General features: G+C 36.5%; 1 protein-coding gene across 3 annotated transcripts in view; it reads right to left on the bottom strand.

Annotated features, from left to right (window-relative positions):
• Positions 1-27,211, bottom strand: part of SLC4A10 (solute carrier family 4 member 10) — a 212,320-nt gene that overhangs the window by 57,745 nt on the left and 127,364 nt on the right. For all 3 annotated transcript variants that reach the window (XM_058549098.1, XM_058549099.1, XM_058549100.1), the window contains 4 exons: positions 26,180-26,280; positions 22,296-22,470; positions 21,603-21,736; positions 20,951-21,196 (listed from right to left, as the gene is read on the bottom strand). In XM_058549098.1, coding sequence (XP_058405081.1) covers positions 20,951-21,196; positions 21,603-21,736; positions 22,296-22,470; positions 26,180-26,280 — 656 coding nt within the window. The remainder of the gene's footprint in view (positions 1-20,950; positions 21,197-21,602; positions 21,737-22,295; positions 22,471-26,179; positions 26,281-27,211) is intronic.

The raw sequence follows: 27,211 nt of genomic DNA, 5'->3' as shown, positions 1-27,211 counted from the left end.
TGTGTGAAGCCCAGGGGTTTTCAGGTGGTCTGTTCTAAAATATAAGCATTGATTTTATCAGGGTGTTTTCTTCATCAGCTTGGGTGAAGGCACAGATTATTCAGTGATTTTTTTCCCCCACTTTCTTAATGCCCCCTACCATTCTTAAGGACTTAAATAAGGCTCTTGCCTTAGTTCTGAGTAGAAAGAAAAGTAAAGCCTTTGTTTGGAAGTAATATGGAGCTGAATCTTGACTCTGCCTCTCTCAACCTATTTGACCTCAGAAAGTCACACAACCTCTTTGAGCATCTATTAACTCATTATACATCAAGTGTAATTATAACAACTGTGAAGGGTCATGTTGAGGTTTAAATGAGGTACCGTAATATATGTAAAGCTTCTAGTACTAGTCCTAGAATTTAGTACATGTTCAATATAAAGTAGCTATATCATTATATAAGTTTACGTGGGTTATAAAGTACTTTGATATAATCTCATTAAATCTACAAATCAATCCTAAGACTGGTAGGACAGGTGTTTTTGTCCCCATTTAAAAATGAGAAACTGAAGCTCAACAGTAGGCTGGTACCATGGAAAAGATCTAGTAGGGCACAGGATTTCTGGTCTGTACTCCTTTTACAAGTGGAGCCCATGGGAGGTGGGGTGGGCAAAGGAAGCTTGTTTTACTTAACATTGTCTTATTTCCAGTCTAACTTTATTCTGTAGCAGAACCAGATGACTAAGAATATTCTGGAACTATGGATATTGGCCCCAAGGATATATATTGTATTAGTCCGAGAAAGACCAGGTAGGCTAAGAGATGACAGAGTACAGAATTAATCCATAAACTCAAATAACTATAACTGTGCTCCAAATTATACTCAGAAAACGAATACATTTTAACCACTTTATTCTTACAAATACTCTTGTTGTATAATAAATACGGCAAGAAATTTTTTAAAAAGAACAGGTATCTAACTTTTTTTCTGCATAAATTGTCAGAATTTGAAAAAAATGTAAAAATAAATCTTTTAAAGGTTGGGTCTGGGGCCTCCAACTTTGTAAGAGATATTTTCATTATTCCTGAAGTTTTTAGATCCCTGGGGAAGGTTCTGAGAATAAAGTATATTGAAGGCAGTGAGAGGGAGGGACAAATATGCTACCTGCCTTCTCCTCCCCACTGGGAATTCCAGCTAACTCAGCACGTGGGAGAGAGGAAGCAGCAAATGACTTGGAGGGCTGCTCATAAATCTGCCAGGTAAAACTTGAAGGTCCTCCTGATGGATGGCGCCCAATCCATTGGTCAGGGATCCCTAACTTAGGGCCATGTGAACATGTGCCTGGTTTTTGAAACTGGCATATGCTCGCTCAAGTCTCCTTTTTAGAATCATAAAAAGTATTAAAACTGCTACAGAGATTAGAATAATTATTTTAGATATTTGCCTAGGTACATATATATGCTATGGTTCAGGTTTAAATCATATGAACATACAGAAGAACTGCCTCAAATCCTTACCCAGCCATGTCATGAATTCAAATAATGATAACATAGATGACTACTGTGTAGTCATGCTACCAAAAAAGAACATAGCTAATATCACTCATTAGGAGTAGTAGTCTCTTTCTTGTTCAAGTAAATTAGTAACATATTGTGTGAATCTGTTATCAAGTGGCAAACATCCTACTTCGTAGGTAGCTAACAATTAGAATTCTCCAAGTTGGTCATTCTGCTAATTTACCTCAGAAAATAAAAGTCCAGCACCATAGCTTAATAGTGAATTATTTGAATATTCTGACAATTTAGTAAAAGTAAATTTATATATGATAAAAGGAAACTAAAATAAAAAAGAATATATGGCAAGTTTCTGGCAGAAATAACATAACAAGGGAGAAAGATAGCACTATAGTAGACACATGAATTCATCTATGTATAAATGTATGTGTGTGTGTGTATATATATGTATATGCTTTCTCTAGCTACTGTATATCTATGCATCTAGATATGATATGCATACAGCTACCATATGCATGGAAGGATGCACTTTGTTTTCCAGTTTAATAATTTGATTTCTACATTTTATAGATGGAGGAAACTAAGTGATAACTTATCCAAGGCCATACTGATCAAATTGAATCCAGGTCTGCTTGACCTTGAAAACTCTGCTCTTTTAACTATAATATGCTTCCTCTCGATGTAACTCTGTGCCATTTCCATCACCATAGCCAGAAGAGTGAGATGGCTCCAGAACAAATTAAGTAATCTACATTTCACTCTTGTGGTCTTCTCAGCTTCCCCTTTCAAGACCCCTCTCCTTTAAGATATTCCTCTAAAACACCCTGTAGCCCTGCCCTCATATGATGACAACTACACCACCACCACCCCCAGCCCAGCTGTCCAGATTCTTCTCATGTTTCTCATAGCCTCATCTAAACCTGGCCACCGAGCTGGCATCACTTCTCCATTCACTTTGCTTGCTGGGTGCACCATTCCCTCAGGGCCATGGTCTCTGTTTTCCAAAGTGATTGTACCGTGTTAGTGAGGACAATGGCATAATGTGTTACTCTATTCCTGGGAGTATATTTAAATTTCAATAGTGACTTTCTAAAAGTACTAAAAAGTTTGGTGTAAAAATGGAAAGCTCAGAGGAGAGACATTTGTTTGGAGAGTTGGCTCTATAAGTGGACATTACTCACCCATACCTCATTATCAGGCCTATCTCTCTTAATAACAGTCCTCATTCATAAATCAATTCCAAAGAGGAAAAATACATACTTGAACCTAAAAGATTTATTTGATACATCACAGATATCATGTATAGCCAACCAAATCACTGTTCTTTCCTGAGTCTGCACCTCTGATATGTGAAATCTCAGCAGAGGCAGTACGCTTGTACAGGGAATTTGAAAAAAATCTCTGTGCCAACCCTTGGTGGCTCAAAGAAGGCTCTGTATTTAGATCTTATGTTCTTAAACATCAAAAGCAGGTATTCTAAATAAATAAATCAAGACAAAACAAGAAAAATCCCACTTTCCTGTTTTTCACCTATACTGATGAACTTAGTCCAAATAACTCCAACTCAAAATTACAAAAAGAAAAGAAGAGTAAAGAAAAAGAAATAAAACTAGAGACAGCAATGTGAGGAGACGGAAAATAAACTTGGAATAAGTTTTTCGGTTAATTTCATCTAAAATAATTTTTAGTGACTGCCCACAAGAGGGAAGTATTAATGCAAAAAACCCCAAAATCTTTAGGTGCATAAGATAGCCTGGTGCCTAGGACACCGGGCTTTGGACTCTCCAGCCAGAGTTCCTATCTCATTCAAATCCAAGCACTTAGCTGAGTGACCTTGGACAAGTTACTTAACATCTCTATATTTCAGTTTTCTTAAAGTGGAGATAATGACAGTAATCCATCTGACCTCACGGGGTTATTATGAGGGTAAAATGAATAAATATAGGTAAAAGCACCTAGAACAGGTTCTGACATAAGTAAATACTAATGAGGTGTTAGGTATCATCATTGTTGTTACCGTTGTTACTATAATTGTTGCTACCACCAGCTCATAGACTGGAAAGTCCAGCAATCCAAAGGCAAAAGAATGGGCAATATCTGTACTTGTTTTTACATTTTTAAAAACACCCATATAAAACGCCAATAATTTTGACTTGTGGTGTTGGATTGTTTGGCTTAAAATACACTCTTCACTAAACTTCTCTTCACTGCCCAGAGAAGCGTGTGCTCTAAGCCATCTTATTTATTTAAATGGCTACAGAGTGATTAGATAAACATTATAATTAAATGCCCTCATCCAGAAGTCTTTGTGTTTGTTTCAAGGCTAATGGAGGTGATCAGTCTTCCTTAAACAAGAAAAGCCTGTGGCTGTCTTCTGGAAAAACATAATTTGGTAGAACTCCCTTCACTGTTATTCCTAGTTTTAGTCCCTGAGCTACATATGCTCTCCTTTGCCTTTGTAGTTATTATTAGTATCTTCCTATGTGCGCTGAACAGGAATGGTTTGTGATTCATTTTTTTGAAGTCTCTTGATTGACTAAATTAGCCCCCAGAGTGCTGGGTGGCAAGTTAGGTATCAAGATAAGGCATAAAATCAGAGAATTATGACCTACCTGTAGAAGCCAAATATGTTTTTATGCTTACTCTTTTTTCTTTTTCATAAAGTATTCTGAATTACAAAAATAATAAAACCACACTACAGAATATTTCTATAATAAAAAATGAAAAAGAAATCTCTCATAGTCTTTCCACCGTTACTGTAATTTTTTGGTATATTTCTTTCAGTAGTTTTTCTTATGTATATTTTCAACATATTTATGAGCATACAATGTTTTAAATAATTTTTATATAGCAGTAAAATGTAAGCATTTTCCATGTTGCTACATTACTCTTCATAACTATCATTTTTAATGGATGTGACATAGTTTACTTACTCATTCTTTTATTACTCAACATTTGTTTCTTTTAAGATGATTATTTAAATAATACAGTGATAAGTCTTTTATGAATACATACATCTATTTCCATATTTTGGATTTTATTCTTAGAAGAGATTCTTTGAGTATTATACTTTTTTCCTAGGAAATTATTTAAATTTATAGCTATATCACATTATGAAGAAAATAGCTTTTCAAAATTACACAAGATAACTGTAAAACACCACCACTACTAGCTAATAGTAAAAACATAAATACTCTCTCCGTTAAATTCTTTTCAAACTTTTTCTCATCTGAATTCCATCTCTATTCAAATAGCGATATCTTCTCCTTGGCCTCTAAATACGTAACTTTGGAAGTCTTTCTCACTCTCGTGACACTCTGTAACTTTATGTGATAGCACCTATGTCAACTATAATTAAGTACTTATTTGTGTAACACTTAATGTCTAACTCTTTCAATAGATAATATGCCCCGTGGGGGCAGAGACCCCATCTGTGTTGTCACTTTTACACCCAAGTATCTGGCACACAGCAAGCAGTCTTGTTTGTTCATTCATTGATTTAATGGTTTAAAATTATTTTGTACAGAGCATTATGCTAAGTGCTATGGGGGATATGTAGAAATATATGATAGTCCCTGCCTTTAAGGAGTTATAATAATAATAATCCTTTACTATTATTATTATTTTGTTGTTGTTTTTGTTGAGGAAGAGTCGCCCTGAGCTAACATCTGTTGCCAATCTTCCTCTTTTTGCTTGAGGAAGACTGTCCCTGGGCTAATCTCTGCCAATCTTCCTCTATTTTGTATGTAGGATGCCGCCACAGCATGGCTGACGAGTGGTATATGTCTGCGCCCAGGATACGAACCCGCGAACCTGGGCCTCCAAAGCGGAGTGTGCTGAACTCAACCACTACATCACGAGGCTGGCCTTTTACTATTATTTTTATTTTCATATGTCTTAGGAGAAAGTTCACGGGCCTTAAAACCAAATAGACCTGAGTTTGACCCTCATTTACTATCCATTGGCTATGTGATATTGGGCAAATTAGTTAATTTCTTGGAGCCTCAGATCGATAATCTGTAAAGCAGGGGTAATAATTGTTCCACAGGTTGTTGTGAGGTTTAAATAACGTCATGTATGCAAAATTTTTGTTATAGCTCTTATAAATTAGAAGGCATTCCATAATTACTTGTTGAATGAATGAATAAAACCTTACCAATTTTTGCTTTTCTTTCTTTTTTTTTTTTTTCCAGTTTGTTCACTTTCTTCCCATTGCCATTATCTCAGTCAATAATCAGGACTTAAACATTCCACATCTGGTTTATTGCTCCTTGCTCCACTTCTTATGATCACCTTCTAATCTATTACCACATAATTCTTCCCAGAGTTTTGTCATTATCCCTAATGGCCTTTCTGTCAGATAAAACTTATCACAATTTTCAAGGCTCTCTGCCAATTGGTCCCAGGAGTCCATTCTATCTACCTAAGTGCCCTCAACTCTAATTATGACCTGCTCATGCAGAACTCACAGATACAAAGAAGAGAGAGAAAAGCATAGATATGCCATATATAATAAACTCAAGTGACAGGTACAACAGAGATGGAGTGATAACTTAGGGTTTATTTTTTATGAATGCTTTCCAGCTCCTCAGGGTAGTTTGTTATTTCTTCCCCCGAGCCTTTATACTAGTATAAATACTTAAAATGCCATGTTGCAATTATTTGACTATGCATTGCCTCTAGCTCCTTTTTCATTTAATGATTCAACAAATACTCTATGTCCAGCCATTATGTACAAAGCACATCTCCAGACCCTTCTTGATAATCACAGAGCTCCTTAAGAGTGGAGGCCACATCACATTCATTTTCATACTATCAATGCTAACTAAATAAAGAGAACATCAATGGATATTGAAGGAAGGAGCCAAGAGAGTGAGTAAGAGAATGTATGGACAGAATGGCAAATCTACTTCTTATACCTTAAACATTTTGCTGTATTCTACCTTTGAGTTTTGTAGGTTGCTATTTTCCTAAAATGGAAAATAAATTTGGTTACCGGGAACTGATTGGATGAGCACCATCTGGCCCTAATTAGCTTATCCTATGGGTTGTCATAGGACTTGAATTTCCCATCATAAAACTCATTCTTAGAAAGAAATTACAAAATAATACATGCACACAATGCCAGTTGAACACTTCAAAATATACAGAGAAAAGAAGCCTTTCTTCTTTATAATCTTTTCTACTGTCCTCAAAGTATTAAGTTTGGTAGGTATCCTTCCAAATCTCTTATTCCCCATGTATTTCACATGTACTTCCTATGCATTTTTGAGAGTTAAGACATTGTCTCTAGAAGGCTGCTTTTAGGGGCTTACCTAAGGCCACAACTAGGACATTGGCATAGATTGCTATCCTAATCTTTTCAGCCAGGTTATTACCAAGCTTCTTAAAAATAACAAGGTGAAGTGGGGCTTCAATGTGATGCAGCAAAACTCATCTCTAAAAATCTCAAGATTTTTTCCCTCCTTGTCAAATACCTATTCACGGGGAATTGTTATAATCAAAATAAGCACTTTTATACTCTAATAAGCTCTAAAATAAGAATTCATTTTACCTTATAATATTATTCAGATATTTATGTTTTAAATCCCCCTATTTTTGTATTTTTTATTTCCTGTTAGAAATTAAAAACTGCTTGAAGATAATATCCAAGAGACCTAAATAAAATAAAAATGTATCCAAACTCTCCCATACTATAAATACTAATCACAATAATTACTTTGGGTAAGCCAGCAGCCTATAATGTAGTACAGCGTCAAAAGTGTTCAACTAAGTGTTAGATGTCTTAGATTTTAACCCCAGTTCTTTCACTTGGGTAAGCTATAAACCCTTATGAACCTGTTTTTTTAGTTCTAAATAGAGGTGATATTCATTTAACATTCATTCATTTATGCAACAAACATTAATTGAACATCTATTTTATGCCAGGAACTTTTCTGGACACCGAGAAAGCAATGATTAAAACAGACTAAATCCCCATCCCTCATGAACCCTTCACTCTAGGAGAGGAACAGACAATAAATTAGACTGATAGGTAGAGGTACCACTACACATAAGCACAATACTATGTGCTGGTGAGGATGCAGAGCAAGAGGAACTCTCAAACATTGCTGGTGGGAATACAAAATGGTACAACCACATTGGCAGTATCTTATAAAGTTAAAATATATACTTTTTGTATAACCCAGCAATCCTGTTTCTAGGTATTTACCCAAAAGAAAATGAAAATATAGTTCAAATAAAGACCTGCATGTGAAGCAATATAGCCTCAAAGTAGAAACAACCCAAATGTCCATCAACTTGTGATTGGATAGACATTTCTGGTACATCCATACAGTGGAATACTACCCAACAGTAAAAAGGAATAAATTGATGCATGCAACAAGATGAGAAAATCTCAAAAGCATTATGGTGAGTGAAAGAAGCCAGACACAAAGGCTACGTAATCTATGATTCCATTTATGTGAAATTCTAGAAAAGGCAAAACTTTAGAGACAGAAATCATATCAGTGATTGTTAAGGGTTGGTGGTTGGGATGAGAGACTGACTTTAAAAAGGCATGAGGAAACATGTTGTAAAATGTTCTATATTTCAATTATGGTATTATTCATTTGTCAAAACTCATTTAAGGGTATACTTCAAAGGGGTATATTTTATTGTATGTAAATGATATTTCAATAAATCTTACTTTAAAAAGATAAATAGGGGCCGGCCTGGTGGTGCAAGTGGTTAAGTGCGCACGCTCTGCTGCAGCGGCCCGGGGTTCTCCGGTTTGGATCCTGGGCGCTCACCAATGCACTGTTTGGCAAGCCATGCTGTGGCGGCATCCCATCTAAAGTGGGGGAAGATGGGCACGGATGTTAGCCCAGGGCCAGTCTTCCTCAGCAAAAAAAGAGGAGGATTGGCAGATGTTAGCACAGGGCTGATCTTCCTCACACACACAAAAAAAGATAAATAAATTATATAATATTTTACGTACGAAAGGGAAAGAGAGACAGGAGTTGAAATTTTAGATAGAAAATCCTCTGGGGCTGGCCCCATGGCGTAGTGGTTAAAAGTTCTGCAGGCTCTGGGCCGGCCCCCATGGCTTAGTGGTTAAGTGCACACACTCCATTACTGGCGGCCTGGGTTCGGATCACGGGCGCACACCAACGCACTGCTTCTCCGGTCATGCTGAGGCCGCGTCCCACATACAGCAACTAGAAGGATGTGCAACTATGACATACAACTATCCACTGGGGCTTTGGGGAAAAAAAAGGAGGAGGATTGGCAATAGATGTTAGCTCAGAGCTGGTCTTCCTCAGCAAAAAAAAAAAAAAAAAGAGGAGGATTAGCATGGATGTTAGGTCAGGGCTGATCTTCCTCACAAAAAAAAAAAAAAAGTTCCGCAGCCTCTGCTTGGTGGCCCAGACTTGTATGTTCGGGACCCGGGCGAGGACCTACACCACTTGTCAGCCATGCTATGGAGGCACCCGCATACAGCTCAGGGTGAATCTTCCTCAACAACAACAACAAAGTCCTCAAGTAGGTGATTTTGGAGGAAGTAAAGGAACAAGCCACATAGATATCTGGAGAAGGGCATTCCAGGCAAAACGAATAGCAAGTGTGAATGCTGAGAGGAAGAAACAGGCCAAGTGTGTTTAAGGAAGGGCAAGGAGGTCAGTGTGGCTGGAGCAGATGGGTGAAGTAGTAGGAGAGGAGACGAGAGATGCACTGAGGGACAGATCATGCGACACCTTGAAGGTAACAGGAAGCCACCAGTGGGCTTTGAGAAGCAGTGACATGATTTGACTTGTGCTTCAAGAGAATAATTCTGGCTGCTTAATAGAGAACAGTCAGTGGAAGAGCAAGTGTAAAGTCAGGGACACCATCTGGAAGTCAATTGTGATAATCTAGACAAGAGATTATGAGGTGGAGAAGGTGGAAAGAGTGTTCGAATTCCATATAGAGAGCCATTATATTTGCTGAGAAATCTGGGTGTGTGAGCAAGAGAGTAATCAATAACAAATCCGTGGTTTTTTTTTGTTAGTCTGAACAGCTAAAAGGATGAAATTGCCATTAACAGGGGGAAAGACTTGAAATTATTTGCTCTTAGCACTCCAAACACGAAAAGGACTGAACGATAAGCATTTATCCAGTACATTAGTTTGCTGGGGCTCCCATATCAAAATACCATAGACTGGATGGCTTAAACAACAGAAATTTATTTTCTCACAGTTCTAGAGGCTGGACATCCAATTTCAAAGTGCTGGCAGAGTTTGTTTCCTTTGAGGCCTCTTTCCTTGGCTTGCAGACGGCTGCCCTCTTGCTGTGTCCTCACATGGTCTTTTCACTGTGTGTGTGCATCCTGGTGTCTCTATGTGTGTCTAAATTTCCTCTTCTTACAAGGACACCAGTCAGATTTGATTAAGACCCACCCATGTGACCTCATTTAACCTTAATTTCCTCTTTAAAGGCCCTATCTCCAAATACAGTCACGTTCTGAGATATTGAGGGTTAGGGCATACAAATTTTGGGGGAACACAATTCAGCCCATAACACCCAGTGATATGATTTCAGAGTGAGAAGGACCATCTCTCTTATCCCCTAAAAACCTGCTTTCATGATTAAAAAATAATTCTGTGGGTCCTTCATTCTTTTAAATATCAAAATGAAAATTTTTGGAAGAAATAAAATTAGCATTCTACTAATCATCTTTAGAGCAAGTTCTGATAGAACAAGAAGATCCCAGGTACCTAGGTAATGAAGAGATGAGCGACATAGTGGAGTGAATGAAAGCAGCAGAGCCAGCCTGGACACAAACTTCACTGAGACCAGCAATGAGCATTCATTTACAGAACACGTTTTGTTACCTTTCACATAATATTTGAAAGGTCTTCCAGGGAGAGCATTTACAAAGATAGTTTTTTAGGTGGTATATACAAACTGTTTTGCCTGCAACTGAGAGCTATAACCATGGAATGTTTTTACAAAGTAAACTTCTTCCTTTCCCGGAGTTGTATATATATGTCTTCACTTGATGTTTTCCTGCTTGTTAAATAATAAATGTAGAGCACATAGGCTGAACACCTTATATTATCAAGAATTGCTTGTATAAAGAGAAACATATGTTAAGCTAACAAAATTTGGCTAGTTCTATAAATATCTAGTAGAAATAGTGTTTCGAGCAATTAACATATTAATTTCCATAGTTAAAGGGAAGTTTTTCTTCTCCTAAAACAAGTTATTAGCAATGTCTCTAAGCATTCATTTAGCATGACTAATACTATAAACTATGTAGTGGTGACACTTAAAATACCCAGCAAAGTAGAGATGAATGAATGAATAATGTAGCAACATTTTACATGACTAGCATAATTTACTCAAAATTTCCCAATAGGAATGGCAGATACTTTGAGTAAAATTATCAAATCATATACAAAGTGCCAACACTGGCATTACAATAATCTCATAAAGAATTCACGGCAACATGCCCAAGAGGTGAGAGAAAGTTGAGTGGCAGAACGAGATCACACCACCTGATAGAGAAAGCGTAACATTGAGAAAAGTGGGTTCTACCTTTCATTATGCTTTATATGATTATTAGTGAGTCATAAGTCATTATCTTGTTCTATAAAATAGATCTTATCTGCTCCATAAGATTTCAGTAAATATAAAGTGAAATATTTAAAGGGACATTGAAAACAAAAATATTTCTTTCCCTAGAATTAAAACTTTAGGGACTGGCCCCGTGGCTTAGCGGTTAAGTGCGCACGCTCTGCTACTGGCCTCCAGGGTTCGGATCCTGGGCACACACCGACCCACCGCTTGTTGGGCCATGCTGAGGCGGCATGCCACATACAGCAACTAGTAGGATGTGCAACTATAACATACAACTATCTACTGGGGCTTTGGGGAGAAAAAGGGGGAAAAAAAAAAGGAGGAGGATTGGCATGGATGTTAGCTCAGGGCTGATCTTCCTCACCAAAAAAACAAAGCAAACAAAAAAAACACTAGTTTTAAAAATGAAAACTTTAGTGAACTTATTTTAACTGATGCTTAGAAACTGAAATTGCTAGATTGTTGCTAGAGCAATGGTTCACAACTTTTTATAGCTATGTATTTCTATCTGCTCTGTCAAATATCTACATGCTTTTATTATTCATTATCTTTTTTATTTACAATGGTTTATAAGGATATAAAAATCCAATGGAATTTTTGGAAGAACACTTTATTATGAATATTTAATTAAAAAAAACTGTGTTGCATTTAAGCTTTGTCTGCTTTTCTCTGCTTGTATGTTTATCACTGGTTGAGATATGGTGCTTTAAGAAATTTTAAAATTCCAGGAGCTGGAAGAAATATTAAGAAGCTGCATGATCTCACACACTATAGATAAATTATGTTCCAAACGTGTTTCAGAAAGGCAAAGATGAGAAATACTATTTTTTTGGTTGCACATACAGACATATATATTAAACAAACATTTATTGGAAAATATGGGCAAAATACTTCCTATAACCTGTTTCATCAGCTTGTTGAAGCTCCAGTTCTGTTATTTCAGGTACTTTGACTTCATCTTGCATAAAAGGTTAATTCAAGGATTATGTGACAATATTATAGGAGCAGGATTCTGGTACTGTTGTAGCTGTCATTAGGCACCAAAAATGGCTGGACACAGAATCAGGAATCAAGTCTTGAGTTCCATCTCTAGGAGTTGTTGAGGCTACATGATTCACTTGCAAGATTCCTATATCATATATCTTAATTACCTTTAATTTTTTTAATAATCTATTTTTTAGAGAAGTTTTAGGTTCACAGCAATATTGAGCAGAAGATACAGAGATTTCTCATATACCCCTTGCCCCTAAACATGCATCACCTCTCCCATTATAACATTCTCCACCAGAATGGTACATTTGCTATACTTTATTAACCTACCTTAACATATCATTACCACCCAAAGTCCATAGTTTTCATTAGGATTCACTCTTGGTGTTGGATATTCTACGAGTTTGGACAAATTTACAATGACATGTATTCACTGTTACAGTACCGTACAGAGTAGTTGCACTCTCCTAAAAATGCTCTGTTTTATTAATGTTTAGTTTTAGGAGTTCTTTGTATATTTTGGATAACAGTCCTTTATCAAACATGTCTCTTGCAAACATATTCTCCCAGTCTGTGGCTTGTCTTTTCATTCTCTTGACATTGTCTTTCATAGAGCAGAAATTTTTAATTTTAATGAAGTCCCGCTTATCAATTCTTTCTTTCATGGATCGTACCTTTGGTATTGTACGTAAAAGTCATTTCCAAACCCAAGGTCATCTAGATTTTCTCCTATTATCTTCCTGGAGTTTTACAGTTTTGCATTTTACATTTAGAGATATGATCCATTTTGAGTTAATTTTTGTGAAGGGTGTAAGGTCTGTATCTAGATTCATTTTTTTGCATGTGGATGTCCCGTTTTTCAGTACCATTTGTTGAAGAGACTATCTTTGCTCCATTGTATTGCCTTCGCTCCTTTGTCAAAGATCAGTTGACTATACTTATGGGGGTATATTTATGGGATCTCTATTCTGTTCCATTGATCTATTTGTCTATTCTTTCACCAATACCACAGTGTCTTGATTACTATAGCTTTATAACAAGTTTTGAAGTTGTAGTGTCAGTCCTCCAACTTTATACTTCTCCTCCTTCAATATTGTGTTGGCTCTTCTGGGTCTTTTGCTTCTCCATATAAACTTTAGAATCAGTTTGTTGGTGTCCATAAAACAACCTCTTGGGATTATGATTGGGATTGTATTGAATCTATAGATCAAGTTTGGAATAACTGACAACTTGACAATATTTAGTCCTACTATCAATGAACATAGACTATCTCTCCATTTATTTGGTTTTTCTTTGACTTGCTTCATCAGAGTTTTGTAGTTTTCCTCATATAGATCTTGTATATATTTTGTTAGATTTATAGTTAAGTATTTCTTTGTGGGGGTGCTAATGTAAATGGTACTGTGTTTTTAATTTCAACGTCTTATTGTTCATTGCTGGTATACGAGAAAGCAATTGACTTTTGTACATTAATCTTGTAGCCTGCAACCTTGGTATAATCACTTATTAGTTCCAGGAGTGTTTTGTCAATTCTTTTAGATTTTCTACATAGACAATCATGTCATTTACAAACAAAGCGAGTTTCATTTCTTCCTTTTCAATCTGTATAACTTTCATTTGCTTTTCTTACCTTATTGCATTAGCTAGGACTTCCGGTATGATGTTGAAGAAGAGTGGTGAGAGGGGACATCCTTGACTTATTCCTGATCTTAGTAGGAAAACTTCTAGTTTCTCATCATTAAGAATGATGTTAGCTGTAGGCTTTTTGTAGATATTCTTTATCATTTTAGGGAAGTTCCCCTCTATTCCTAATTTGCTGAGAGTTTTATCATGAATGAGTATTGGATTTTGTCAAAAGCTTTTACTGCATCTATTGATATGATCATGTGAATTTTCATCTTTAGTCTGTTGATCATCAATTACATTAATTGATTTTTGAATGTTGAACTAGCCTTGCATCCCTGGGATAAATCTCACTTGGTTGTGGTGAGAATTTGTTTAGACATCGTTGAATTTGATTTGCTAATATTTTGTTGGGGATTTTTGCCTGTATGTTCATGAGAGATATTGGTCTGTAGTTTCCTTTTCTTATAATGTCTGTGTCTGGTTTGGGTATTAGGCTAATGTTAGCCCTATAGAATGAGTTAGGGAGTATTCTCTCTGCTTCTATCCTCTGAAAGAGATTGTAGAGAACTGGTATAATTTCTTCCTTAAATGTTTGGTAGAATTCAACAATGAACCCATCTGGGCCTGCTGCTTTCTTTTCTGGAAGGTTATTAATTATTGATTCAATTTCTTTAATAGATATAGGCCTATTCAGATTATCCATTTTTTCTTGTGTGAGTTTTGGCAGACTGTGTCTTTCAAGGAATTGGTCCATTTCATCTAGGTTGTCAAATCTGTGGGCATAGAGCTGTTCATAGTATTACTTTATCATCTTTTTAGCGCCCATGGGATCTTTAGTGATGTCCCCTCTTTCATTTCTGATATTAGCAATCTGTCCTCCCTTTTGTTCTTAGTTAGCCTGGCTAGAGGCTTATCAATTTCATTGATCTTTTCAAAGAACCAGTTTTTGGTTCATTGATTTTCTCTATTGATTTCCTATTTTTAATTTCATTGATTTCTGCTTTAATATTTATTATTTCTTTTCTTTTGCTTACTTTTTAATTAATATGCTCTTCTTTTTCTAGTTTCCTAAGGTTGAAGCTTAGATACTTGATTTTAGATATCTCTTTTCAAATATATGCATTTAATGCTATAAATTTCCCTCTAAACACTGCTTTCATTGCATCCCACAAATTTTTATAAGCTGTGTTTTCATTTTCATTGAGTTCAAAATGATTACCTTTAATTTTACCAGTGCAGTTCAGTACACTGATTAACAAGCCAGTCCTTTCACCAATGAAAATTCGTTTCTGACATTCAGCAAAGGCTTAGTGTTGATTGAGATGTGGTTAATAGATGGGTTTGCAGTAATCTTTTCTGGAGTTTAGGCTCTTTGCTTTAATGTTAGCTGACCATTCCTGGAGTTTAGACTCCTAATTAAAATACTAGCTGCCCATACTTGTAACTTAAGCTAACATACACATATTACTACAGTATCTGTGCTGAGGTATTTTAATGTAAATTAAAACATAATTATATTCCATTTTTAATATTTCAGAATATTTCCTTAAATCTAGGTCAATTCAGGAAGTGAAGAGAAATGGGGTCAGTACTTCAAATATTGTGAACTCTCTGAGAATGGTCATCACATCTCAACAAAGTGAAATACTGTGTATTTGATATATAACCACATGACTTGTGGATGTTCAATGCATCTCGAAGAAGAAACCACCAATTCCTGCTTAGCAATCTCCCTCTAATATTGGATGCTCAAGTAAATTTCTGCCCTTTCATAGCTATTTGACAAGAAAATATGAAAGATAATTCTATTTAAAGTCTTCAAATCTATAGTTGTAGAGAAGGAAAATAGTAGCTAAAGGTGGATCTGAGAAGTAACATTGTTGAAAGACACTTAACAAAGGCTTACTGGTATCTATCAACCCCCTGGCTCTCTGGAGGCAGCAAGATGAAGAGACATTAATCTTCTACACAAAAGGCTCATAGTCCACTAGGAACAGTGAGGCTAAAGCAAGTAAATAACAAACTTATACTGGATACTACTGCTACTGGAGATAAGACTTTATTATTAAAATATGAATTTAGTTCAAAAGCAGGAAGGAAAAACAAGAATAGCAAGTGTTTGAATTAAGAATCAAGAATGAGATGGGTTGCCAGAAGTTTATTTATTGAATAATCATTTATTGAGTGCCTACTATTATATTTATTTGATTCTAAGATGTCAGATAATCCACTTTCTTAATATTAGCTTTTTAAGGGAGACAAAACTCTATTTTAAATGGGCATATCAGTTGTAAGAAGCATTTTCAGAAATGTAAAAATATGAACAAACATGTTCATTTTATGACATGTACCAAGCACTTTGCTAGTACAGTGGGTACAAATATGTACCTAATAGTCATGGTCCTAGCATTATGGAGATTAATCTAGTGGAGTTACACATACATTCCACAAATAAATACATGAAAATATAATTATTATGTTATGTTGCAATCAATTCTGTATAAATTTGATCAAGTGTGTATGTAGTAAAAAAAGTGATTAAAAAAAGTTGAAACACAGGGGTTTCTCTAAATCTGAATTTTATTCTTTATTTTTTGACTAGTGAATGCTAAAAGGTCAATGAGCTATGATAACTTCCTTTTCATCGTCTTTCTCCTGGCATCTCTTATCAACTTTTAGAGTTCTGCTGTAGGTTGCAGTCCTGCCTCTCTTTATTCTTACATATGACTTCTCCACTATGTTGGCACCCCGTCTAAATTTTCAGTCAGAACTAGTTTTATGGATGCAGATTTGTACATTTTTATCCCACATTAAGATTCTCATAACATCTCAAGTTTATTCAAAACTTCTAGCTGAAATCTTTAAGAGTAGTGTTAAAGATACTGTAAAGAGCAGAATTGTCTTTACTTGTCAAACAAGATTGGCCAGGTGATGTCCATCATTCTACAACATGTTCGGTTAATCAGTATACATTAAGCATCACTTATTATACCTATTATGCTGTGTCTATGGCAGATAAAATTGCTACATGTTTTCTACTTTAAAGTAGGCTCAAATCTAGTTGAGGAGATGAGAAAAATAAAATTCTTCTATGAGGATAATGTCAGTCAGTAAATAACATTTATCCAGAACAGATCACTGTCCTGGGTTATGTAGAGGACTGAGTATTGGAAAAAACAACAAAGGGATAGGAAAACAAAAATAAAAACAAAAAAAACTTCCCACAACCTAACAGTAAGGTTACTCCTTCTAATAGCTTTGGTAATTGTTGAATATTATTTAACTCCAGTCTGCTAATATATTGGAAACTAGAGTAATAGTTAGACCCTGCTCTTTGTTTTGACCCAACCAACTGCAAAGAGTTAATACAACCCTATTCTTTCTTTAGCTAGCCATCTTTGAGAGCTTTATACTATTACCATACATTGAGGGAACATTTCATCTTACGTAAGCAGAATGCTTTATTCTATTTTTGCCCTTTCTTAAAATCAAGCAACCTAGAAAAAGTTATTCCCACAAACTCATGTCTCATTGCTAACTTGACATATTCAGCTTGATCATCTGGTGTAATGTATATATTCTTGAAACTAAATTGATTATCTTGACACTTGCTCTTGGCACAATGAAACGAAAGCTTCTAGCTTCAAATATAAGGTCTGCATATTATCACATTATAAGGTTAGGATGCCAGAGGAACTAGAAAAGTCTTTTAAAAAAAATCAAAGACATTTTGTTATTTGGTTGGTAAAACTTTGAATTTAAAGAAATCTGAATATAGGAGGCCCATGTATAAAGAATACCTAAAATGTAGATCCTGAATATGATGCCTCTTTTTTCAATACCTTACACCTAAACAAAATATGTGGGAGCATAAGCATATAAGTTTGCAATGATTGCAATCTCAGATATACTGCATTCTAGCTATGACATTTTCTAAGAATTTTTCTCCTAAAAACTGAAAGCATGAGGCCAGCAACATCAGGAGAAAACTTTAGGCAAGCATGAGTATAATGACACTTAAAAACTGATTAGTGTGAAAAGGTCACAGTGACAAGAGCAAGAAAACCACCAAAAGTGTCGTGTGGACTTCATGAAACAGAAAATGTTTTGTACAAAAGTGTGAGATTATACAATACATTAAAGTAGCCATTATTGTTAGCAATAACTTTTATTTTCTTTAGTGCACATGACTAAAAGTATACTAACGAATATATGCAGGGCAAAAAAGATTGGTTTTGCTTCTCCAAAGAGCACGTAACGGCAATACCTGATCAGATTCACTTACACAACATGAGTGGTACTGGGAGCCAGAGAATCGTGGGTTGAAAACAAAAGTGAAGACAATGCAGTAAAGGTATCTTGTCAGGACCACATTTCCCAAGAGACTGTTATTCTCCATGTTTCTCTGACACCCATTTCAGGGCCAAGGCGACACTAAAACCTCACCATCCATCAGGGTGAACCAGTCTTTCCATCCCTTCCACCCCCCTAATTTCGGTTGAGAAGGGACTTAGGCAACCAAACACAGTGATTAGCACACATTCCTGCTCAGCCTTCAAATAATTAGGTTTCAGATGTCCACACTGTGATAAAGCATAACTTTAACTCAAACTTGGGGATCTTTTTTTAAAAAGCAGAAATGGGAACATTGAGCCAGTCGGACCTGTGCCACTCTCCTCTTAATCACCATAACTGGCAGGAATTAGGGACAAATAAAGCTACTTTTGCTCTCAAATTATCCTCTGAGCATTGGTCTTAACCCCACAATTTGTCTTGATCTCATCCCTTTTTGACCCCTGGGAGGTTGCAATCCCATGTTTATCCACTTGCTCTCCATCATCTCTCTTTCTACTGTCTCTCTGTTCTCATTTTCAAACACACATAGCTCTTTTCTGTTACAAATTACCATTCTCATGATCTCGTTGCCTTCTCCAGCAGGCACTGTTTTTCACTGTCTTTGACACTAAAATGGCCTACGCATACGTTCTCCATTTCTTTGCTGCCTACTTTCTTCTTAATTTTTTGCAAACTGGCTTCTAGTCCTGCCTCCCCTTGCCACCCAATACTGTCTCTTAAAGTTAACAATGATCTCCATTTCTCATTCTGTTTGATCTCTATACCCCTGTCCTCTCTAAAGATTTCTTGATACAGTCTTGTCCCTTGCCTTTTACAATCTGACATTATCCTTGGTTTTCCCCTATTCTGATGCTTCTTTCTTATTTTTTACCTAATTGGTTACATTTTTTCATTCTTCTACCTTCAAGCTGTGACCATTATCCAGGGCTCAGCTCTTGCTTTTCTGATCTTTTCCCTTTCTAGACCAGGAGATTTTAAACCGTGTTCCTCAGTGTGACGTACCTTAGAAGCTGCCACTGAGGGTTCAGGGAACAGCTGGAAGGGTGGACAATTGGTCCCTCCCCACCACTTCAAACAGAATAGTTCTCCTTTTATCAGTGTTTTTTTTTCTTTTTGGTTCCATATTGTTTCTTTTGGAGAGCTTATTTGTATTCATCAGTGTACTGAAAATTACATAAAAGGCATATAACCTGAGTCTAATTTCTTGTTTTACCACTATCTCTATGACTTCAGACAATATTTGAAATATTGGACAATATTTTAAATCTCAAAGCATTAATGAATTTCTTGCATCCAGGCTTGTGCCATTCCAACCGTCTGACCACTCTCCTGCCCTATTCCTCAGCACCTTCCTAACTCCCACTGATTTTTTGGTCTTCTACGTCACTTCCTCCAGGAAGTCTTCTCAAAACTCAAGATCTGGGTTAGGTGCTCTTCTGATGTGGAACCACAGCATTCCGTACCAATTCCCTAAGACAGCACTTATTTCGTTGTGTTGTCTGTCTACATTCCCTACTAAACGGGATGCTCATTGAGAACAGAATATTATTTATGATTTCCCTAGCACCTAGCATAGTGCCTGCTATGTAGTAGGTTTGAAAATCTAAGCAGAGATAATTATATACCCCAGCAAGGATTTCCAAATTAGGTGACACTGCTCTCTTTTCAACTAAAGAGAAATGAAAAGACATTATCAATACTATCCCTCCTTCTAATCAAACTGCTCTTCCCACTTGCCTTTTTTCTGAGTGTCTCTGACACCTTCCTCACCCCCTTCTGAAACCTGTTCATAACACCCTCATTATTTGCTTTTATTGGGAAAGTTATTTTATATTTCCACTCTGATTTTTCTTGCCCTAAAACAGAGGTGTACCGTTAAAGATATCTCTAATGGCCAAGAAATATTCAAAGTACTAAAAATCATGTTAATTTCAACACTGTATCATTACATTATTCTTAATAAAATTATAACATTGCACTATTTTGGTCTACTTTCTACAATTTCAACTTCTTCTAATAGTAAATAAAGATAATAAATCTTCAAAAGATTTGTGGCCATATCTAATCAGTTTATAAGAAGAGCATTGGTTGTTGACAGAGAGGTTATAACTGCCTCATAAAGAACATATTGCTTCAAATAGTTGCTATATAAAAATGTATATATAAATGCAACAAAAAAATCCTAAAGTTAAATCAAAGAAAAGAGTAACCTAATGTCCACATATACTCTGCAAACACAGCCTTAGAGAAATTCCAAACTGCTGGCATACTAAAACTAGAAAGTACAATAGATCCAATCCCATCTTTAATCCTAAACTATAATATCACCTTCAACAGGCAATACCTGAGTACTTCCACCATAAATGTCATAACTTCCAAAAGCAAAATTACTTTTCAATTTAGTGATTTTTATTTATGTGTTTATCATATTTTCAGACACCAAGCTAACACAATTTAGACCCAATGAGTCTCTTTTACCTTATTGTTCTAAATCTGAAATCTTACATTTTTAGTACTACATTTCTTTGGATTATAGCAAATCAAAAAGGCCTTAAAGGAAGACCAAAATCGTATATATTTTGCAAAAACAAAATCTCTGTATGGTAAAATTGACCTTGGTTCATTATCTACTTAATAGGGAACGTTTGACAAACAGAACTTCAAAAAGATATTCTTGGCAGAGATGTTATAATGAGAACTCAAGTACCAGATGAATGGCTGAGTAGATGACTTTTAAAATCCTGTTCAACTGTGAGAGTCCAGGATGTAGGTCATGAATCAATTTAAGGCACCCTATCTGCTGAGTAAGTTCCTCATATTTCTTATAACAATAGCAATATTTGTGAAAAGAAAAGCCCCATAGCCAACAGGGGAAATGGTACTTACGAGTATTGTGTCAGTAGTTCCAAATCATTATGCATGTTGATTGGATATGCTTCACTGAGTTCAAACAACTTCTCTAGGGCCTCATAAATAAAAATGATGCAAATGAGAGAAGCGAAGGCTTCTTCAGTAAACCGGGTGATATAGCAGACAAGGGAGCTTGCATCAGTGGCCACAAGGATGATACACAGGGTTGCAGTCCAAAGTCCAATACTAGCTCTTAAAGATAGGTATGACAGCCCATATTCTCTAGGAGGAGGAAAAAGAAAGAACAGTGGAAAGAAGGTCATTTAACAGGTTGCCACCATTTTAAATAGATGGAAATAAGTCTAATTCAGGAAGTGAAAGTAAATAGGCTTCACATCCCATGAGTATCTAAACTCAAGACTTTGTCTAAAGGGAACATCCAAGTAGACAAAACTAAAAGGGATTTCTCAGTGCTTAGAACTCGTAATCATTTTTTATAAATATTACATAACAATATGCACAAATCTTTTACTTTTCCTTTATTTCCAGATAGAGACAAAAATGCCAAACTGCATCAAATCAGCCACTTCTACCTCTCCCAGTGGACCTCCAAACATGAAGCTGGGAGAAGTATAAGTGCAGTAGCGAAATAGAAAGGGGCTAAGGGCCAAAAGTACATAACACTTACTTGCAAAATTTAAACAAAATCTTTTCAAACACCAAAACTGGTCCTGTACTGCCTAATATGGTAAGAGGCTGTCCACCAAAGAGAGAATAGGCTATCCCAGTCATGGATGCTCCAAAGAGAGATTCGATTGCACTCTGTGTAGAGACATAAATGATTCCATTATCTAAGCTGTACAGGCAGACTTTATAACTGTGGAGAAAATGTTTAAGATACATGGGTATATTCTTTTTCCTTTGCTATGAAAAGCCTAGCAACCTTGGGCAGGATGTGGGGGAGGAGGATAAGAAAAGGGGCAGGTAGTCAGCAGAATACGAATGGTAGTGAATGGGGATGTGCCCTCTCCACCTTCCTTATCTTGCTTTTCTTTTGCTTACTAAAAGTTTACATGTATTCATGATAAGTGTCTGGACAGAAACACAGCCTGTATAAATGGGAAATGGAACCTCCTGGGAGGTAAGAACCAGAGCCTAAAGCTAGCCTAGGACCGGGGGGCCAGGGATGAGATCAGAACCTTGTAGGACCAATGAACTGTTCTGAGACTAGCCATCCAGAAAATTCATATGCAGTTTATCTGCCAGACCATACATCAAATCTCTCCTCATAAAGAAATAAAATATTAAATGCTCACTTATCTAACTATGAATCTTAAAAACTAATTAAGTTTCAAAGTTCAGAGAAAAGCATAATACATACTATACGACCTTCAGTTGCTTCTCCCAGCAGTCCTCCAAATGTGATGACAGGAGACATACAGGCGCAGTAGAGAAACAGAAAAGACGCTAAGCACTGCAGGCTGAAAGCGTCTCTGAAGTCACTCCAGAAGTATGGAGCTTTTCTTTTGATATCTAAAATAAGGCCCCCAAAAATCCTAAGACAGGGGGGAAAAACACAATAGTGAAATCCAAATATAAAAAATACACAAATCAAAATGCTCATGTGCTTTGTTGCCAGGTCACAGTACACGTTTTCCATCAGCAGAGGTGAGACTCATGTTAATCTGCTTTGTTGTATTATCATGATCTACAGGGACAGCTTTGCACCACCGTGTTACCTCAATTCCTAACCAAATATTGTGTCAACAACCAAAAAATCCCAGATTCCCTCAAACAAGGTCCAGATTGTTCCTCAATCAAAATTCAAATAACGAGATTTAAGGATTACTCTAATTTCTGTGCCATTTCTACATCAAACTACTCCTAAACTCTGGCCTACTACCCTCCATTGTTGCCAGTATTTTCTAATCGTTTACGTTCCATTAGCATAGCAGAAAGTGAAGGAGGGAGGGCAAACCGGCTTTTGGGTACTCTAACAGTGACCATCACCCCAGAGAGAAAAGTAGTGTTTAACCCTGGATCCAGTTACCTACTCTCTCTGCCAGAAAAATCCCTCACCAGATGTTGATCCAGACTGGCATCTAAATGGCCTTATAGGTGACAGTAATACTTGGTGGAGACAGGTAGGTTCCATAGGCGTTTTCATTTTTAGGAAACAAGGAGGGGGACTTTATAATAACCAACCTAGATAAATATAATTTTGATCCATTATCATCTAAGCATATCTCAACATTTATCATTCATGAGACAATGATAACCTTACTTGGTATAAATCCATTTATTCTGAATATATCCAAAAACCACACTGAAACACTTGAAAGAGAATCTTTTTTTTTCGGGGGGGTGGGATAGAGTATTAAATTGGGAAATGTTGCCTAAAATTCGAGGACTAAAATTTTTCCTCAATCTATTAGGAATGAAAGCATTAATGAACAGGTTTTCTCATTCTTTGAACATTTAATAATAATATTCAGACTTAACACTTGACTACTAAGAGCTCTTTGTGCTCCGTGGAATAAAGATGTCACATTAAAATGAACAAGACTATGATTAAGTTCCTACATGGAGGTTAAAAAAAACCTATTATGTTCCAATACACTGCCAGTATGCTGAATATACTTGGATCACGCAAAAATATTAATCTTTTGTTATTTATTTTTTGAACAAGAATATTCATTTGGCAACCTAAGAATCACCTCAAAAATGACTGTTTTCTTGAGAAACAAATTCTGGTTTGCCTTGGAAAATGGACATCTTCAGAATGACTGAAAATTTTGGCTATTGACAAGAGATTTTCACATATTGAGGTATATGGGGTAACTATTCAGGTTCAAAACTGATTCGGCTTGAACTACAGAAGCCTGACTTATGGCCTATCAAACATACATTGCACATCTGCTTTAACCTTTAAAGTAAAGAATAATCTCTCTTAAGATAAGAATGCACACTTCCCCTGTATACCCTATCCGTAATGCCTGTATTAGCCCCTTTCCCGACTTCAGGGTCATGTTGACCTGCTAATTTGCAACTGAATACTTCTTTGAAACTTGGGTGAATATGTAGCCGGGATGTGTTTAATGTATGTTCTTTGTTCTAAAAAGGTATAAGACTGTACTGAAAACCATGCTTCTCCAGAAGGTTTTCTTCCCTTGTGGAAACTGTCTTCCCAGATTAACGTCATCCTGACTGAGGTAAAACTCATTTTATCTTTCTTATCTATAGAACGGTTATTGGTTATTTTGCATTGACACTATTATTTTATTTTTTTTTGTGAGATCGGCCCTGTGCTAACATCTGCCAATCCTTCCCCCCTCTTTTTTTTGCTGAGGAAGACTGGTCCTGGGCTAACATCTGTACCCATCTTCCTCCACTTTATATGGGACACTGCAACAGCATGGCTTGCCAAGCAGTGCGTTGGTGCGCGCCCAGGGTTCCGAACCCGCGAACCCCGGGCCGCCGCAGCAGAGCGTGCGCACTTAACCACTTGCGCCACCGAGCCAGCCCCGACACTATTATTTTTAATTGCTCTGATTTGACTGAAGTAGACATGGTAGTAACGTATTAGTAACTCTCTTACTATTATGGGAGTGATAGAATCACTATGTTTTCCTAGTGATTGCTTCCATCAGAGGGATATGGAGTAGGAGAGGCTGAGAAGGATGAAATTTCAATTGAGAAAAAGGACATTTAAAACTCAGGCTTGCAGAGAACCTGTGAAATTCACACACACACACAGACCATCTTAGGTTCCCTACTAGTGTTTGGTAAAATATATGCATATTTTTAATCTGGGGGATCATTTCTGAATGATTTGTTAATTTATCAAAGTCACAATTCAAAATAGATTTAATCGACTAGTCTATTATTCATTCATTTATGATTTACATTCCACCTAATCCCAAAAAGAATTTGAGGTGGTTATGAACTATTACTTAGTGGTGAATATTTATAGTTTTGATAGCACTTTCTATTAGACCATTGTCTTCTTTTAATTAATTACTTATCAGGGCACACATTAGTCTAAATAGGTGTTATATTACTGTGTAATAAACGTGCTTTTAGCAGCAAAAATCTAAATCCGGAAGTCATTGCAGAGAACAGTGCAAGAACAGCCCAGATGTACACCAGCAACTCCAGGAGAGCAGATGAGCAATGGATACTTCAAGTCATGTCAGCAACAGAATCTGTGGAAGAACTCTGGAGAAGCGAAGAGACCGGATATTGGTGACCTGGGAGGATTTAGGAAGCAGTAAGGAAAAGTGAACTTCGAAAAAAATCTAAGCTATGTGGCATGTTACACCCGAGACAGAGAGAAAAAAAAACCACCAAAAATGAAAAGGCAGCGTTTGAAAATATGAAAGCAAACAGGAGTAACAACACTTCCAGTAAAGGGAAAAGGAAAAAATTGAACCATCTCAAAATAGGTATATGGAGCCTGAGGAAGACGTAAAAGTACATTTCCTCAGAGACAAAACATACATAAAGGGAGAGAAGAGAGCAGAATTAAAATGCACAGAGTTGTCAGGAACTGGAAAGTCAGCTTAGAGGACACAGTGAAAGCAGTACAGGAAATGGCCTCGAGGGGAGGGGAGCGCCAATCCTGCAAAGCCTTTACAATTGCCTTCAATTATACGGAGGCTGTGTGCACATATTCCCTGAAGAGAGACCCACCCAAGGGTTTCTGATTTTCTGCTCACACATTGCTTAGAGAGAGACAAGCTGTCAAAAAAACCATAAAGAACCATTTTAAAAAATAAATTGAAGCTTTCATCTCTTCAAAGATGTGTGATTAGAAAAATAAATCATATAGCTCTTTCAAATTACAACCAGAAAAATAAAAAATACTATTATATACATCCTACTTGCATGTCATGAGATAGGGTCTATAAGACTGAATTCATGGTGTTTATTTTTATTTCCATCTTGAACTTGAAGCTTTCAACAGGCTCTTTTGGAAGGGGTAACTGACAGCTCTCTTATTCATTCTAAGAATCTGTGAATGCATTTTATGCACAGCAAAATGAAAGACTAGGTAAGATAAAATGGAATGGTGTATCCACTGTTCTGGTTTTTAATGACAATCATTAGTAACTACAGAGAAATCAAATTAATTGGCATTTTTCACCCTCAAAGAGTAGGAATTCAAAGTATAAAAAAAAAATTAGATCTCACAACAGCAATTCCTGACGCACAAGAACAGTATATCATTTGGTCTCTGAAGTCCATAAAGTGCTTTCCACTAACCTTCCGGTTCGCTGGAGTTCAGGTCCACTATGGCCTCCGTGGGGCTCTGCCTCCCCATGAGCTGCTGTTCCATTTGGTACAGCAGGAATCTTCCTCTTCTCCTGTGGGAAGGTTTTTTGTTTTTGTTTTTTAATTTCAGGTGCTAGTTGCAAATAACAAAAACAAATTTCTTCCCTTGAGGCAACATGCAGAGTGGCTAAGAACCCAGGTTCTGTTACTTATTTGTTGCATGACCACTAGGAAGTTATCTAGCCTCCTAAAGCCTCAGTTTCCTCCTCCGTTCACTGGTGGCAATAGTCGTACCTCTGAGCGTGGTTGAGAGAATTAAATGAAGCGACGGACATTTATCCATTCTTTCAACTAATACTGTTGAGGGCATAATTGTGTGCCATTCATTGTGATGGATGCTAGAGATGTAAATGTGAGCAAGAAAAAGCGCTCTGTTAATGGAGACAAACAATAAAGCTATAAGGTCAGGTAGAGATAGAGCTATGAAGAAAAATGAACTAAGAGAAGGAGACAAAGAGAGACCAGGATTGGGGTAGGTTGGGGTAAGGAGGTGCTATATGCCTGGCATAGTTCAACTATTCAATAAACATTAACTATTATCATTAGATATTTTGTAAGTGTATTTCCCTCATTGATTCTGGCTGATATCTTCCTACCCTGGGAATGATTTACAATATGGTTCTTTCTGACTCATAGAGATCCAAAAGCTTATTGCAAAAGGAAGCTTCTAAATTGAGGCAATGAAAAACTGACTGAAGTTTATGTAAGTGCTGTTTTCCCATAGGTCTATTCCATCCACTTTTGTCAGTGACAGAGATTTTAAAAAGCCAGAAAATCCTACCTCTTGGTGATCTCAGAGCACACCAATGCGTTCAAAAGTGCTTAAAAGGATAATAAAAAAATTTAAAGTGGTGCAATTAAAATTTTTACTTGACTGCCATTCTAAAATAGTGTAAACATGTTTTTTATGTTTAGTGTAAACATGAAGAACAAAAAGGAATTACCAAATGATCTTATGTACAA

The sequence above is a fragment of the Diceros bicornis genome, chromosome 10 (assembly GCF_020826845.1).
Source record: "Diceros bicornis minor isolate mBicDic1 chromosome 10, mDicBic1.mat.cur, whole genome shotgun sequence".
Classification (NCBI taxonomy): Eukaryota; Metazoa; Chordata; class Mammalia; order Perissodactyla; family Rhinocerotidae; genus Diceros; species Diceros bicornis.
The sequence above is the reverse complement of the archived record's forward strand: the minus strand, read 5'-3'. Positions and strand labels throughout refer to the sequence as shown.